The sequence below is a fragment of the Populus trichocarpa genome, chromosome 3 (assembly GCF_000002775.5).
Source record: "Populus trichocarpa isolate Nisqually-1 chromosome 3, P.trichocarpa_v4.1, whole genome shotgun sequence".
NCBI lineage: Eukaryota > Viridiplantae > Streptophyta > Magnoliopsida > Malpighiales > Salicaceae > Populus > Populus trichocarpa.
The window spans coordinates 18,240,008-18,257,321 of record NC_037287.2 but is presented as its reverse complement, the minus strand read 5'-3'; the positions used below and the strand labels follow the sequence as shown (position 1 = coordinate 18,257,321).

The 17,314-nt window shown below is 33.7% G+C and overlaps 2 protein-coding genes, 1 long non-coding RNA gene and 1 other non-coding gene across 7 annotated transcripts; 3 read left to right on the top strand and 1 right to left on the bottom strand.

Moving 5' to 3' along the window:
- Window positions 1-817: 817 nt before the first annotated feature.
- LOC112326878 (uncharacterized) lies at window positions 818-4,758 on the bottom strand. Its single transcript, XR_002980872.2, has 2 exons — window positions 4,113-4,758; window positions 818-2,915 (listed from the first exon to the last, which is right to left on the bottom strand). It is a non-coding gene; the product is annotated as an uncharacterized LOC112326878 (long non-coding RNA).
- LOC112327042 (U2 spliceosomal RNA) lies at window positions 4,594-4,789 on the top strand. The gene has a single exon (XR_002981121.1). It is a non-coding gene; the product is annotated as a U2 spliceosomal RNA (small nuclear RNA).
- Window positions 4,790-8,311: 3,522 nt separating this feature from the next.
- LOC7478272 (uncharacterized) lies at window positions 8,312-14,520 on the top strand. Of its 4 annotated transcripts, XM_052451190.1 has the most exons (9): window positions 8,312-8,502; window positions 8,670-8,762; window positions 8,976-9,098; window positions 9,203-9,289; window positions 10,224-10,373; window positions 10,930-12,527; window positions 12,945-13,828; window positions 13,911-13,955; window positions 14,304-14,520. In XM_052451190.1, exons 1-8 carry the CDS (start codon window positions 8,440-8,442, stop codon window positions 13,949-13,951), a joined length of 3,039 nt encoding a protein of 1,012 aa, XP_052307150.1. In that variant the 5' UTR covers window positions 8,312-8,439; the 3' UTR covers window positions 13,952-13,955; window positions 14,304-14,520. The 4 variants fall into 4 exon arrangements, with proteins under 4 accessions (XP_052307150.1, XP_052307149.1, XP_052307152.1 ...); XM_052451189.1 differs by lacking the exon at window positions 14,304-14,520 and having other exon boundaries at window positions 13,911-13,964; XM_052451191.1 differs by lacking the exon at window positions 14,304-14,520 and having other exon boundaries at window positions 8,313-8,502; window positions 12,945-13,822; window positions 13,911-13,964.
- A 1,013-nt stretch (window positions 14,521-15,533) lies between these two features.
- On the top strand, window positions 15,534-16,711 carry LOC7478271 (S-protein homolog 21). Its single transcript, XM_002304660.4, has one exon. The coding sequence runs from the start codon at window positions 15,965-15,967 to the stop codon at window positions 16,388-16,390; it is 426 nt and encodes a 141-aa protein (XP_002304696.1). The 5' UTR covers window positions 15,534-15,964; the 3' UTR covers window positions 16,391-16,711.
- Window positions 16,712-17,314: the final 603 nt, after the last annotated feature.

Below are 17,314 nucleotides of genomic sequence, written 5' to 3'. Positions count from 1 at the left end.
CTCCCCCTTCCATTGTTGGTCCAAATTAAAATACGCTTAACATTTAAAACTAAATACACGCATTGTGCGCTTGATATATATATATAGTGTTGTAAAAGACATTTAGACGAATAAAAAGATAAAAAATTGTTGCTATTAGAGATAATAACATTTATACGAGATTGCTTCGTTAAAATATTATATTATTTATTGATTAAACTTCAAATCAAAAACTTCAAATGGGGGGATGGATAAGAAAATAATTGATTTTAATTTGGGTGTATAATATATAAAATTGAAGACTATAATTAAACATGTTCAAAATTCTAACACTAAAATGTAAAATTTTCTCTGAAGTTTGGGATGTCGTAGCCCCCACCATTCAACGTAGTTTCGCGAATTGAAACACAGTTTAAAATCATACATAAGAGATTCCAATCATACGTTTTCTCTCTAAAAGGATAAAATTTGCATGCAGTTTCAGCTTTTGTTATTTAATCTTTCTAAGAAGTTGTTTCTTCGATATTCGACTATTACAGATAAAATCAGAACTCGAATTTTGCATGTAAACCACCTGTACAGGCAGTGTCATGCAGCAGTTCAGATCAGTCTAATGTGCATTTATTGACAATAAATCCCAGACAGAAGAAGTATATATACATTAACTCCAAATTAAAGAAAAGCAAAAGTCAAAATGGTGGAGACAGGCATTGCCTTTGTTGCTGTCACAGGCCTGACTGTGTCTAGCTAGCTAGTCAAATGCTATGAAAGCAACTAATATAACCCATTGAAAGCAAAATTCAGACAGTGTAAGATAATTAAGTCAGTAGCAATCACATATACAATTATTGTGTATTTATTCAAGACACTGTCATCTACTACAAGATAAACATTACGAGAATTAAGGTAGCTAGCATGTATGAGAGTGATATGCATGCGCAACCCTTGAGATGGACTGCTAATGCAACAACCTTACCACCTGAAAACAAACTTACAAGACATTAACTAAGATAATGAAAGACAGTTCTGCTAGATGCACACAAAATTGAAGGGTTTGTGCGTGTATTACAAAATGGAAACATCATGGAATAGGCACTGATGCGAGCATTAAAAAATTAAACCAAGCTGGCTCTGCATCCAACACACATTTGACATCCTAGCTAGGAGCACCGTTGACCATGATCACATTCACCTACACTGCCACTTCCAACTCCACCGCCACCAGCATCTCCTCTTCCTCCATAACTGCCACATACCAAAACCACTGCCAAATCCACCCTACCCTCCTCCACCTAATTCCCATTTGGCCACCACCACATTGATCTTGTCCATCAAAGTCCCCACCATTATCATCACGATTGCAACCACTCGCATCATTGCTTCATCGACAGCCACCATAATCAGGATCACAACCATCAACCCTACAATATAAAATGTACAGCACAGAGAGGACGATAAACAAATAATAGAATTGCTTCATATTTAATTTAGTTCTGATATAAAATATTTTTTGGTTATGCTTGAAATTCAAGTTCATTATATAGAAAGCAAGCCAAAGAGAAGGCACATCAATCCATTACGTGGCACATGTGTATCTCTGAAAAGTAATGTTACATGAATCCATCCCCGTGAGAACAACTTGCGAAAGACTTCGGTCCTTGTTACTGTTTTTACCTCAGGTCATCAGGGACATAAAATCCAAGGTAAATTTGCCCATACATTGCCTGCATGCAGTTTTCTACCAATTATATGCAGGCATCAGTAGGGGCATAATGAGCATGCATACATACTCCCACGATGCCCTAACTTCTGCTTTCCAATCTGAAGCGAATTCGAGGAAAAACATTGCATTTGTCATACATGTAAATATAGAATCCACTAGCAAGAAGGACTCTAATACATGTGCAAACTGATGACTGTCAATGCATAACAGAGGGAAAAGGTAATATCATGATCATGTACTGCATAATGCAGGATTATGTCCTCTAAATCAACGGGAACTTTGCCAATAAAAAACCAGCTCATCAGTTTTTTCAGACTGAGAGTTCCGATCCATGAACTTGCTAGCTAGTTTTCAAAAGGAAAACCAACTAGCCAGTACATGGATCAGAACTTGAGTCTAAAAAACTCTCTAAGAATAACTCTCTGCATCTCTGTGTAAAATCTCTCTCTACGATGGTCATGGCACTTGAGTGGTGAAAGCATGTGCGTTTTCCAGGAATGATTGCACAATGACCATGTAAGCATGTGGAATAACAAAGATCCTGGAGCTTCCACAAACTCAACAGCTTGGAGTAGAGGTACACTCCCTGATCTAATTTTGGTTTCCCTGCATGACTGAAAGTTGTGTTAGAATTTTTAAATAATGTAACAAGCTGAAATGAGCGTTTAGGAAAAAATTGACGATTTTGACAGTTCGGAATTCTAATTAGCTGCGTATTTACGTAAAATGATAATTCTTTAATATAACCATCTCTGCCCCGATTGCATTTCATTGTTGCAATGGACAGGTACACCTCTGCCCTCATTAGCTGACCTTCGAGTTCCCAAACCTGAGTCCCTGGCACCAGCCATCTACCATCATAGCTAAAAGAACACTAAAGCAATTGAAGATTGTTCTCGCATATATGGCAAGCAATAAAAATAAAACAGGACAAAAAATAAATGAAAACAAAATCAAGAACAAAAATGATGTGCTACAAGCAGCAAGGCATCGTTCAGTATCTTACTCAAAACTTCCACTACCTCTCTGGCTTTTCTCATGATTTTCCAGTGGCTCCAAGGCAATCTTCCCTTCGGGATCTATCCTCTTCTTTGATAAAACTAGCACTCAGCAGACATATGCTCCTTGCTCCAAGTAAATGCAATTCTATTTAGTTATAGCGCAGCCACTTTCAAACATTTTGGCAAGGAAGACTGGACAGTCAGATGATCATCTTCAAACAAAAGGATTGTTGTACAAAAGAAATGAAACGATGTCAATTTTAATTTACAAAACAACATATGAAATCAAAATGGCAATCAAAATTGTTTAGCTTTTAATTCTCCCTAATAAAAGCAGCAAATGAAAAAAAGATTTGTGAATGGATAGATCGAGGTTTGTACATGGCTATTGTATTTGTTACAGAAAACACATGATTCTAGATTGAAACCATCATCGTCCACATATGGCACTTCTTAGGCCGTTGTTTCATTTTGCTGTAAGTTTTCACTGTACCGAAACCATTCTCAACTACTGGAAGTTCCTAAATCCAATGCCCACGGAATTTGTTAATATCTCAAGTTAAACTTGGCAAGGGGAAGATGAAACGTCACAATAAAAACTCTTCTGCTGGATTGGAAACAGCTGCTAGTTTAATTTGATCCCATTACTCAAAATCACATCCTCATGACTCCAAAATGCAAAGAAGGAACTAAAACACACACAGGAAAGCTAACTGTAAGAAAAGCATAGTAGACTAACTTGTGCAAGCATTTATGCAACCTGCAAAAGCTTAACTTACCAGCATGATGACCGATTGGAGGGGGAGGGGGGGGGGGGGGGGGCTCGTTTTAATGTAAAGAAGTATGAAGAGAAGCCCACAAAAAGAAAGGCTATTAAGATAAACAATCATTAAGTAGAGTTTTAATACCATCAGAAGATTCAGAACTGCCCACTTTTATGTATCCATCAGGCAAAAACATTTACTAGAGATTTTCGTACCAGAGTGCTCTCTTCACAATTATCAAATCTTCTTAACTGGAATATTATCAAATAAGCTGTGTACTTGCTTCTGCTTGTTTAGCTTCTTTTAGCTACTTCGGCTGATTAGTTATTGTGCATGCCCATATCTAATTCAAATGTGTCCTTGATCAATAGCATTGCATCCAACCTTAAAACAATTCCTTCGTAGTTACAATAACTTCAATAGTTCTTAGCAGCAAGAGGGGCCAAAAATTTTGTTTGAAGATTTATGCTTGCAGTTTTCTCATTCTACTGAAACGATAAATTCAACTTAACTCTCCCATCCCACCACTTTCTCAGCAATCAAGTATTCTATGACAAACTATCCAATTTAACGGCATGCGTTACCATAACACCAATTAGCTGTTTAATTACTGAGAAATCAAAGGAAAGTTAACAAGGAAGATACCTTCTCTTGATGATATGAGCATGACAATCGCAATTCAAACGTTTTACTTGCCTTCTTGAGATAACCCACCAACAAATATGCCTCTGCCGCAAATTTGTTTACTGGACCCCAATTGGGAGCCTCTTAAATTTACCTCCACTGTTTCCTATAGCAGCTTTATTAGCTTAAAAAAGACAGTCGTTTAACAGCTTTAGCCCATACATGACCAACATGGCCTTGATCTTGACAGCAAGATCGCCACCTTCTAGCCAAAAACCAGTGATTCTGCTTCTTAATCTATTGCTCGACACTGGAAGGCATCCAAAAGAGAGAAATTCTCTTTTTATTTGTGCAATTTGCAAGTGAGAAAAACTGCTGGTTCTTGGTTTTTCTTACAAGTTACAAGCCATGTTAATGCGTTTCGATAGTCCCACATCGCTAAAGAGACCATGTAAGTGAGACGAGTCGTGTATATAAACGAAAGCTGAATGCTAGACAAATCATACCTTTCTCGGCCTTTTGGCTAAGATCAAGTGTAGTATCTGTTCTTATCAGTTTAATATCTGATACGTGGGCCATAGGTCCACACGATATTAAATTAATTTTTTGAGGGGGAGAGTCCATAACAGTAGCTTGCTACTGGGGCTCTCGGGCGTCGCTCATGCGTTGCACTATAGCAAGAGCCTGGCGCACCCCACTAAGTCTAGTTTAAACGAAGTCGGTTGTTCTAGACAAGAACTCAAGGCGTAACTCCGCGGTTTGCAAATCAAGGTTGGTGACATCTGTCAATCTTAAAGCATGCTTATCGCTACGTTAAATATAATAATCCGTCTTGTTTCCTTTCCTTTCTTTTTTCTTTGAAAACGAGAAAATCGAACTTCTAATAAAGAACCAACATATTCCTGGTCGGAAGAAAAATATACCACATTGTACTTTATGAGAACTCTGCACACTGAATTCAATCGCCGAGTTTGGTAACCCAGGTGAGGGCTTCATGGTGTGATTGGACATTGTCTCAACTTGCGAGCTCGGGTCTGGTAAGGCAACCAACTGCTCGGATCGATCCAAGCCTGAAAAGTGAAGGAAGGTGGACTCCAGTCCCTGCGTAAAAATACACGAACAGTTGCACCCTCGATATATTAAACAATATCTAAATGGTGAATTCCCCACAACTAAATCACTATGGTTTTTTATTTTTTTTTTATTTTTTTTTTCAAAATTATTTTGGTTAATTTTACTTTTTAAATATTGATCTGATTAAAATTTTTGCTTTATAATTTTTTTCTTTAAAATACTGTGGATTGCTGCGATGTTTTTCCACATAATTTTTCTTTTTTATTTTTTTATTTTTCAAAATTATATTTGTCGATTTTTTTTAATATGGAGCTGATTGAGAATTTAGTTTTGTAATTTTTTTTCTTTTAAACATCGTTGATTGCTACAGTGTTTCTCCTCATGGTTTTTTTAATAATTTTCTCCGAAATTATCTTTTTTTATTTTATTTTTTAATATTGAGTTGGTTAAAAATTACAGTTACAATATGTGAGAAAAGCACTGTAACTTTCCTCGAAAATTACTATTGATTGCTACAGTGTTTTTTCCCACATGGTTTTTTTCTGTTTTTGTTATGTTTTTTCCTAAAATTATCTTTGTCAATTTTATTTTTTTAATATTAAGCTGGTTAAGAATTGCAATTACAAGTAAATACAAGTTTTTCCTCACAAAACATTATGGATTGATACAGTTTTTCCTCGCATGGTTTTTTTTTCAGTTTCTTGTGTTTTCTTTTTTTGTAACATTTTTTTCCAAAATTATCTTCGTCGAAAATTTAACTTTGTAATAAAGCTTAATCATGTGGGGAAAACATTGTAGCTTTGCTCCTAGAACATTGTGGATTGCTACAGTGTCTCTTCGCATATTTTTTTTTGTTATAATTTTTTTCAAATTATCTTTTTCGATTTTATTTTTTTAATATTGAGTTGTTTGTGAATTACAATTACAAGTCATTACAAATAAGGTTAAATCATGTGAGTAAGCACTGCAGCTTTCATCACAAAAATATTGTGAATTGCTACAGTGTTTTCAACATGATTTTTTTTTCCTTTTTTTGGTGTTTGTTTTGTTTTTTTTTTTTTTTCTGAAATTGTCTCTGTTGTTTTTTTAAAAAAAAAATATTTAGCTGATTAAGAATTTAGCTTTGTAATTTTTTTTCTTTAAAACACTGTGAATTGTTGCAATGTTTTCCCATGTGATTTTTTTATGATTTTTTTCAAAATTATCTTTGTTGATTTTTTTTTAATATTGAGTTGGTTAAGAATTATAATTACAATAAAGTTAAATCATATGAGGAAAAATGGTTTTTTATTTTATTTTATTGGGAAAAGTGCTATAGTTTTCCTCACAAAACATTGTCAATTGCTGCAACGTTTTTTCTCATGGGTTTTTTTCCTTCCAAAATTATCTTTGTTGGTTTTTTTTTTAATATTAAGTTGGTAGATAATTTAGCTTTGTAATTTTTTTTGCCTTTTATTAACTGAAAAGCTAAATCATGTGGCGAAAACATTGTATTTTTCCTCACAAAACACTGTAGATTGCTACAAATCATTTTGTTCAGTCTTAAGTTTTTCATCACCAACACAACTTTTTTTTCTGTCATTAAATATTTGCTCCATCATACTTTTAATTTCTATTACTTATCTAGCGTTGGTTCACAATTATAACACTATCAAGTACATTTGTTTTATAAACCCGCGGCAACACGCGTGCATGTCATCTCATATAAAACTAAATGAATTTCCATATGAGTATTATATATATATATTAAATGATACAGGTGAAGACACTGTTCTTAAAAACAGCAAACCACCTTGAATCTTTTTTTTTCTTTTACATCCTTTTTATTTTTACTGGATCCTAGCATTTTTTTTTTACTAGATCATTTTGTTTATTATCTAATAATTATAATTTAATTTTATAAAATCGACTTTGTAATCCATAAAAAGGTGTTTGAATTATAAATAATAAACCATCTCAATTCTTTTTTCATTTACATCCTTCTTTTTTTTAGATTATTTTTTTTTATTTGCATCCTTTATTTTAGAGGGAGTTCAAAGGGGAGGGGGGTTTGATTTGGGGCTCTTTTGATGAGTGGATTTATCGATGTGAGGTAAATCTATGGGTATAGATACTTTAACATAAAGGCATTTTACTTCCCATTTAACACTTTTTTTTTCTTTTGATCCTTTTTTTTTATTTGTATTTTTTTATTAATTTATTTTGCTTTTTATTTAATAATTATGTTTTGATTTTATGAAATTTGCATTTAGCAAACCATGAAATTGTGTTTTGATTGTCAACTGTGAACCACCTCAAAGTTTTTTTTTTTCTCACTCATTATTTTTTTACTAGATATTTTTTTTCATTTACATCATTCTTTTTGTTAGTTTTTTTTTTATTTACATCATTCTTTTTGTTAGTCCTTTTGCTTCTCAATTATTGTAGTTTGATTTTATAAAATTGATGCTCGATAAATCATAAACACTTGAAGCAATGCAAAATAAAAAAAATATAAAAATTAATGGAAATGCAATATAAAAGAAAGATAAAATCTATTGTGGATTCTAATAATTATCTACAATGTTTTGTTTTTCCTTTTTTATCACTTGAGTTTTTATATTTCTAATTTAACCCTCTTATATTAAGTTGACTGGAGATTGAGTTTGATATTTTATTTTTAAAAATTTTATATGCGTCTTTCACGATATTAAAAATAACTTTTTTTATATTGAGTCGATGTTTAATTTGAAAAAATAAAATTTAAATTTATTAATTCAAATCAATTAAAACTTTAAAAACCTAATTTAAAAACAAAACAAAAATTGAATTTTTTTAAAGAAATAATATCTTTACCTCAACCTTCCATCCAATTATTAACAGTTATAATTTTTAATTGAATGTATATATAAATCTTTTAGTTTGTAATTAATTTTTTTTTAGTGAGAAATCCATTAATAACAGTAGAACACCACAATTTTTTTTTGTGTCGAGAAAAAAAAACTCTATCCCACAGCGTAAACACAAGGAATCAAACTAGCAAGATGAAAACAATAAACCAAGGAATGCTATAGCTTTTCATCATGGATGATTCTAATATGTGTGTGTGTTTGTGAAGAGAGATTTAATAATAAGGTCAATAGCGCGAAAAAAACCTGAAAAAAGGACCCAATTGTAAATACAACTTCGACAAGCCCTTTTCCACTTCAATTTTTATTGAAGGCGGGAAAACAAAATAACAAAATAACAAAAAACAATAAACCAAACTCAAACAGGGGAACTAAGAAAGCGGAAAATGGAGAGAAAAAGCTCCAGCAAGGAGTTGCAGGATCTTCTGCAAGCCATCAAATCTTCAGATGTAAGCTAGCTCGTTCAATTTCTTCATTTCTCGCCTTCTTATTTTTTGATGTTGTTTGGCTACCAAAATCGAAATTAGATCTCTCAAAAACAGCAACGAAATGATTCATCTCATTTATGATTTTGTGTATTTTGTAATCTGAGAGGTTTCGAATGCTAATAATACAGGTTGTTGAGAGCCAGATTGAACTGGTTAACAAGCTTCGGGATTTTGATTTCCTGGAGATATCGGATTTGGCTTCTCTTCTTGAATTCCTCACAGTATCCTCCATTTTACTTGTTTCTATTTTTTTTTCTTTTTATTTATTCGGAAAATGCATCACTGATGTAAAATAAAAAATTAGGGTTTGGAGATTAGTTTGGATTCCTATGATTTTGGATGCTTACGATAGATGTTCTGAATATCTTTGTTGTTAGATTTTTTATTATTATTATTATTATTTTGCCTTAACAAGAAGCTGGACATTTTGGGAGGACTTTACTTGCTTGGATATATCTCAATGCATGTTAAACAAGACTATTTTGAGCGTGGCTGCGAAATATGTAGATTCAGATGTGTCTGGATGTTTAGTACAGTTTCTTGCTCTCGGGACAAAGGTAGAGTTTCACTTTAGCTTAATTCTGTTTGTTGGTATTCTTGTTAGACATTCTGTTGAGTGGTATGTCTGTTCTTGACCTTATTGAGACCGTGTGTGCATTAGGCAAGTGGGTGGTGTGGAAAACATCTGAAGATGACTGCGATGTCAACTGAAGAATCTCAAGAAGAACATTCAAATTTATTCTTTCAGGTATGTACTGATCTCTGCAGCGCCATTGGGTGTAGATTGTTCTGTTTAGGATAGTATTCTTAGGTTTTTCTCCATGATTAGCATGTGGTTTCCCACTCTTGATCTGTGTTTTTTTTAGAAAAGAGGCTTCCTGGAACGAGCTGGATTGGAGCCAACATGACTTTGATGGTCTTTGTTTATTGTTATAGAAACTAAAATGACACTGGCAGTCTTTAATTGTATGTTTTCTGAACTTTTAGAAACCAGTAGTGTGTTATTACTTAGTAAGGACAACTTTTGCAGAATATAATAATATTTGAATGCACTCAATCAGTTGCAGGCCTATGTAAATGTTAGTTTTCTCAATGCTTAACTATGTTATATCATTAGTTATACATTGAATGACAATCTTGCATATTAAGTTGTGCATATCCCCAATGGGAATTTGTAAAGAAGAAAGTGAGTCGTTCGCTATAATGTCTGTCTCCTTGCTAAAAGCTTTGGGCAAATTATTTAACTTGCATCAACCAACATCTTTTGAACTACAGGTTACCAAAATGAAAAAGGTCATGAACTTATCTTGGAGTTGCTGCAAAGCAGCCAACCATAGAAGTGCATATTTAGTATGTGAGAAAATTACTAATGCTGATCTGATGTGTCTAATAAGAAACTGGTCATAACTACTTCTTGAGTAATTCATATCGTTTTTAGGTGCTTAATTTGTGCTGTATTAGTTAACTTTCCTTTTGTGCAATATACTTACAAGTTCTCCAATGATGAACATCCTCTCTTCTTGACAATAATATTGGGGTTTATGCTTTTGTAAAATATGGGCCTTTTGAGCTGAAATGTGATTTTTTTGATAAGATCCCAGTGATTATTATCATATATTTTCTGAATAACGAGTGGTTGCTTTTGCTTTTGTTTTTTGACGTCTTAAACTTATCTTTTGCAGCTTCTTTTGGATTTATTTAGTCTCTCTGCTGCCAGTATGGTTGCTTTGAAAAGACACCCTGTTTTTGTTGACAATGCATCAGCAGCTACTGTTGAGAAATTCATTTTGGAACAGCTAAATTTGATAAAAGACGTAGTATCAGAGATTAAGGTACCAGGTCTTTTATTTTCTTCTGTGCTTTTACATCATCGAATAGCTTGTGACTTGGGATCAGGCTGCTTGCTTGAAATACCTGTTGCCCATAACCTCATTAACAATTTTTACATGCAAAAATTGTACTTGCGGTGAAAGTCAATGGTAGATTATCTGTTTTCAGGCTTATAGGAAATCATAATATATAACATCTTCAATGATTCTGTCTTTTAGTGAAGATCTTTAGGGAAATCCTAAAACCGTGATCCATATCAGTGAGTCCTTTTCATCTCCTTCCCACTCTAATTTTTGCTTCTGAGTAAATTCCATCATGCATGGCCTTTGTGACATCCATAGCTGTCTACAACCATGAAACATAATTGTACTCTGAGCCTTCGAGGCATTTAATTACATCTTTACGACCATAATGATCATACCAAGGCTATCATCAGGTGGTCCATTTGAATTGCATTTTAGGTGAAATTTCGTTATCCTGTTTATGATATTAATTCATTGCTTAGAGGATTTAGTTAGTATCTCTTTCTAAGAATATTCTGTTACCGTTCTCAAGCAGAGGATCAACTCCTTCGGTTCAGAAGCATTAAAGGCTGCACAGACTGTGATTGATACTGTAGTGAGACTATGCAAAGGATATTTTGATGCTGTGAATTGGGATCTTTGTGATGCAAGACCTGAGAAGGATGAAAACAATACAGATTCAGAGAGAGCCAATATAATGAATCATGTTACGAACATAACAAAATGTACAATAGAGAAATTGTGTGAACTGGGGATCCTTGCAGCAAATGATGGTGGGAGTCTGGTAACCATTCTCAATGTGTCATGGAAAGGTGTGATTACCTTGCTTCAGCAAGGCAAGAGGGTGTTAAGAGAGATGTTAAGCGTGCAGGATATTATTCTAACCCTAATTTCACTGGTGAATGAACCTCTCAGGTGTGCAGCCGGGGCTTGGTCTTCTTTATTGAAGGAAACCATTTCTTTAACTGAAGCCAGGAGGACATTTCTTCCATCTAAGTTTTACCTTACCAACGCAGTGAAAATATCTTCCCTCTATCCATGCCAAGCATATTTGGTGTACAAGGAGGTGACCCTCTGTGTCATAATGATCTCATCCTTTAGAATTTTACTGAGCTATGAAAAACTTTTGAACACAGCTAGTGAAGTGTTGTCAGAACTTTTGGAGAAGACATCAATAGATTTGCTGAATTCTTTACTCAATTCAGCTGAAGTGAAACAAGAGCTCAAGTTTAAACTTCTGGACTGGTTGTTCAATGATGATTTCTGCTCAAATTCTATGCATGGAGATTCAAGTAGTTTTTATCACATGACTTCAATGGTTGAAATCTTTTCTGTGAGCTGTGAAGCTATGTCTGAAGCAAGATTATTGTTGCTTGGCAGGATTGCATTGTTTCATAATTTACTAAGATATTCTATGGATCTTGAAGATGACATAAAGATCAAGATCACTAGAAAACTCAGATGGTTTCTGGATATGTTAGTTGTTGAAGATGTATACTCCTTCGTTCTTGATTTGCAGATTCCTGTGCCACATGGTTCGGGGAAAACACTGGAATTGATTTGGCAACCTATGTTTTCAGCTCTTTTGCATGCACTAAAAACCTTCATGATTGCGGTGTCTTCAAGTTTTGCCTGGGCAGAATTTGAGGCTTTCCTGCTTGAAAATCTTTTCCATCCACATTTTCTTTGCTGGGAGATTGTAATGGAACTTTGGTGCTTCTTAGTGCGTTATGCTGAAATGGACATGGTGAAAGGCATCATTGATAAACTTTGCTCATTAATGAAGCTACTGGAATCACCAGAATCAGTTCTTATTCCAGGTTCTCCTCTGAGGAAAGTGGCAAGGATAATCTGCTTGCTTGCTAAAAGTACACCACCTATGGCAGACCATGTATACAGCTCTGTTGTTGGTGACGGAAGATTTCAATTGTCATCAGTTCTGTATGCAGCCTTGCTCTTGGAAGGGTTCCCTCTAAATTCACTATCAGATAACATCAGAAGTGGTGCAAAACAGAAGATCATTACTGACTACTTTGGCTTCATAGGGAGTTTTGATGACAAAGTGTTGACTACTTGTAGTTCTGGTGCATTTGGGATTCCAGTTCATGCTCTATCTGCATCCTTGCAGGCACAGTGAGTAGCCAGTTTCTTTTATTTACATACAACATATAAGCTGTTCTGATAAAATGGAAAATGAACTCTCTCATTTACATTTTGCAATCCTGACCAAACTACGAAGCTTATACATTGCCTCTAACATTTATAGCTCTCAAGTAGTTTTTCATATATAGGATTAAAATCAGAGCTTCACCATCCCCTTTTTGCTGTTGCAGCGCTTCTCTCACTCTTATGTGATGACTGATTCCTTCTTTTATTTTCAAACCATTTTATCTTATTCTAAACATAGTCTTGCTAATGGTATCACCAAACTTTTCTGAATGATCCTCTGGTTTAAAATCGTAAATGCGTGAGAGAAACCCTAAACAGATTTATCCTCATACCTTTTTTTTTATTAGTTAAAATTATATGATGAAACTTTATGTTTTCTAGGCAGGTTAGCATATCTGATGTTGATGTGAAGACCCTTAAGTTTTTAGTTGCTATAATTCGTAACTTCAGAAACCCTGTCGAGAAAATAATGAAGGAACACTGTCATGAGCTTTTAAGTGAAATGTTGGGAATTGTGTCAAATATGAAGCATCTATACAAATCTGATGAGATGGAGGGAGTCCTATTGGAGCTTCAGAACCTGTTTGTCTCAGGGCCAGCAGCATCAAATACCCAATTGTATCAATGCAAACCATATCTTGCTCTTTTTATGGGAGGACTTGGAGACATGGAGATGACAGAGAGTGATGATTGTGCAAAAAGCTCTGCTGTGTGGGAGTTGTATCACATGCTATTCAGGGAGCGGCATTGGGCACTTGTCCATCTTTCAATTGCGGCATTTGGATATTTTGCTGCTCGTACTACTTGCAATCAGCTATGGAGATTTGTGCCACAAAATGCATCGCTATCTTATGATCTGGTGTCAGGGAATGAAGCAAGCGAGGAGAGGTTTATGTCTGAGTTGAAGGCATTTCTGGATAAGGAAGCAGCTCTTACCACTACACCTAGCATTGAGCAGCTTGAGTTGCTTGTGAAGGAAGGTATGATGCTGAAAGAAATGGTTCAGAAGATTTCAGGTATAGATGCTATGGAATGTCAAAGTATGGAGATTGATGTTGACAGCGTATCAAACAAGAGAAGGAAACTCCCTGATGGAATCAGCAAGGGATTGGAATTACTCCAGAATGGTCTGAAGGTTATTGGTGATGGTATTTCTCAGTGGCAGGAAAATCACTGTGAATCCTCCGAACTTCATGACAAATTTTCGAGCCACCTTTCTCGCCTTGAAGATGTCGTTGCTCACTTGACAGGCTTGGCTGGTAACGGTTAAGTTCCATTTTTTAGCTCTCTAGTGGAAAATTGTCTACAGAGGACGAAGGACCAAATTACTGACTTCTAAGTGCACAGGTACTGCAGGAATGAATGTAAATAAAAGAATTAAGTGCTGAGCAGGTATGTTTATTTGCCTCGTCTTCTCTTATTTTTCAAAGTACAAATTTAACGTGCTGTGAAAATGGTATCGCTTCTCCCTCTCCAGTATAGCGTTTGAAAGAATTAACCCGTGTAGCGGACCCATAATCACAGTAATTCGAAACTCCAAGTGCTATAAATTTAACAGAAACGAGTATTAATTCTTAATTATAGATTTGTCATTTTAATCATGTTTGCTTGAGGAAACCTGATGGACAAGAAATGAAGACTTCTCTATTTAGTTTTTTTCTAGAACTGGATTTTTTAGGTTTCACCTTATTATTTAGTTATTCCTTGATTAATTACTGGAGTTTTTTTTACATGCAACAGCTTATGCTTGGAATATAGGCTGTCAGTAAATGCAACGTTTAACCTGTTCAACAAGATCTTATGGTTACAATGCTCAATCCTTTAGCGAATGGAAAAAAATTACATTTGGTTACTAAAGGATTAAAAGAACAGCTTATCTTTATATATATTATTTTTAAGTAATAATCTTATTAGTTAATGTAAATATTTTTAACATGTATTATGTGATTTAATATGATTAAAGGGAAAGATAGAAATCTTAATGAATTATATAAAAAAGCAAATCTCTCTCTCTCTCTCTCTCTATATATATATATATATATATATATATATATATATATATAAACAAGAATATAGTAATAAAATGGGCCGTCAGCCCATTGTTTTTCATATTCTTGTAAAACAAGAATATATATCAATTTTGTCCTTCGCTAGTGGCCTAGCTCATCCTACAACACTAGGCATGCTTTCCTAGGTCAGTGGGCTTAGCTTTTCCTTGTTTCAGTGCTGGGTTTCTGTGTGTCAATCTAATGGATATTTAGAGCGCATTAGCATTTGCGAAGCCATGGGCTAATCTAGGGGCAGTGGCGAAGCCGATTTATTTATTTATTTGGATGAAAGGAGGCAAATCTGTTTTAAGGGAAAAAAGAACCCGAAAAAGCTTCCTCTCTCGCGCAAACAAAAATTGTGTTATTAATTTTTTATTTCCATTACAAGTCATATTTTATTCAAACAAAAAAAAATATTTTTCTATACTGATTCTATTTCCAATTATACTTTTCAATTCAGTATAATTGAGTTGATTAATATATCAATCATGGGTAATATATCTTTTTTTTAACATGTGATTATTTTTAAATAATTTAATTAATACCCTTTTCCTTATTTTTTTTATTTTTCTTTTCATTTTTTTTATTTAAGTTTTAATTAATATCCCTTATTTAGTTCAATTTTAAAAAAATAATAATTTTTTTTGAAGTTCACACGAAGCTATTGTTGTGATTTATCTTTGTTGCACGATATATTTATAAAAAAAGATTAATTTGAAATCCTATCTATAACACAGCACAAATTATAGAAGTTGTCGAAACTAGTAAATTAGGGAGTCCACACGAGGCAAATTACATTTCATTTTAAGAATAGAGAAGAGCTAAACGACCGTGCTTATGAAATTATTTAAACCGATACAAAATTAGAGCTCAGCTCGGAACCTTGACTCTGTTTTGCTGTGCTAAGGGCGGCGCAAGCCTAGATTATAATCTTATATGCATTTTTTAATTGTATCTTTTATATGTGAAGGAATAAATAGTACTAGGCCAAGGAACATATAGACATGTACCAACAAATAAATAAATGTTATTTAACCTTAAAACCAATCATTATCATGGTAATGCATACTTTTTTAAATTATAGAAAAGTCTATAGATACCAAAAAAATATGCATTAGAAAAGGTAAACAAATCTGTATTCTGATACGAAGAGATTTCATCGATAATCAGGCTTCCCAAATACAGCTCATATATGCTTTAAAACTATACCAACGGTTTTCAACTTTAAATGGTAATCTCTTGAATCTGGAGGGAGGTGGATTGGAGTCAAGTCCTACCCTTATAATCGATTTAACAAATCTATCTGCCAGCCTATATTCAGCCTTCGAGATTTTCATCTCACCAGTCACAAAAATGAAGGTTCTCACTAACATCTTTCTTGTTGCTAGCCTGGCCATAGGCATCATTTTCATGTCAATATATCAACCAGAATATTTCTATGGACTAGAGTACGATGTTCGTGTCATCAATGGGTTTAAAAACAACTCATCACTGCCACTGGTCATATGGTGCTCGTCAAACAATGATGATCTCGGCGGACGTGCCCTCCAGGAAGGTGATGATTTCAGTTGGAGCCTGAAGACCAACTTCTGGGGCACTACTCATTTCTTGTGCACCATGAAGTGGGATGCAATGAGGAGGAAATTTGATGCCTTCAAGGTTCCAAGGGATCTTCAGCGTTGCAGCCTTTTCAGGAAGTGCTCTTGGTCGGTGAGAGAGGATGGGTTCTATTTCAGCAATGATGAAGTGAACTGGAAGAAAGACTTCTCATGGTTATAATTATATGTTTTCATTTTCTGGGCAACATGGCTTCTTTGCTGTTGCTAAAATCATTAATCATGTACTTTCGAGGATTTGCAAATCTAATGATGCAATAGTTATCAGCATTTGGCAATATATATGCTAGCAATATTGCAGTAGTATATACTCCCCCCTTGTATTTTGTTACAAGTTAGGATATCCAAGAGATCGTCCAAGCTTGTAATCATGTTTATTGCAGGAGAGTATTATTAATTAATTAATTAATAGAAGTTCTCAACTTTGTTTTTCAATAATTAAATTACTGTTTGCCTGAATAACAAGTTTTTCTTCTATATGAAACACTTAGATTTTGTTTGTAACGTGTTTGAAATGTGTTTTTTAAAAGTTTAATTTTTTGTATTGTTTTAGATTGTTATAATGGGTTAATGTTAAAAATAATTTTTTTAAAAAATATATATTATTTTAATATATTTCTAAACAAAAAATATTTTAAAAAATAAACGTTACTATATTTCCAAACACCATTTTAATATTCGTATAGAATTAAGATGTAAAATGTTTTTTAAAATAATTTTTCATTTCTGATATTAGCATATTAAAACTATCATAAAACATTAAAAAATATCAATTTATTTTTTTAAAAAATTAAAAATATTTTTGAAAAAACACATATAAGTATAACATTACCATTTTTCAAATATGTTTAGGACTTGTTTAGGATTGTGGTAGTGCTTGCGATTCAAAGTGCTTTTAGCTTAGAAATACATCAAAATTATTTTTTTTTTATTTTTTTAAAATTATTTTTCAGATTAGCACATTAAAAAAATTTAAAAACATAAAAATAAATTTAAATTTTAAAAAATATGATTTCAAACGTGTTTCCAAACAAAACCGCATGTAAAACACGAGACAAAAGCACTTCTCCTGCAAAAGACAGTAACT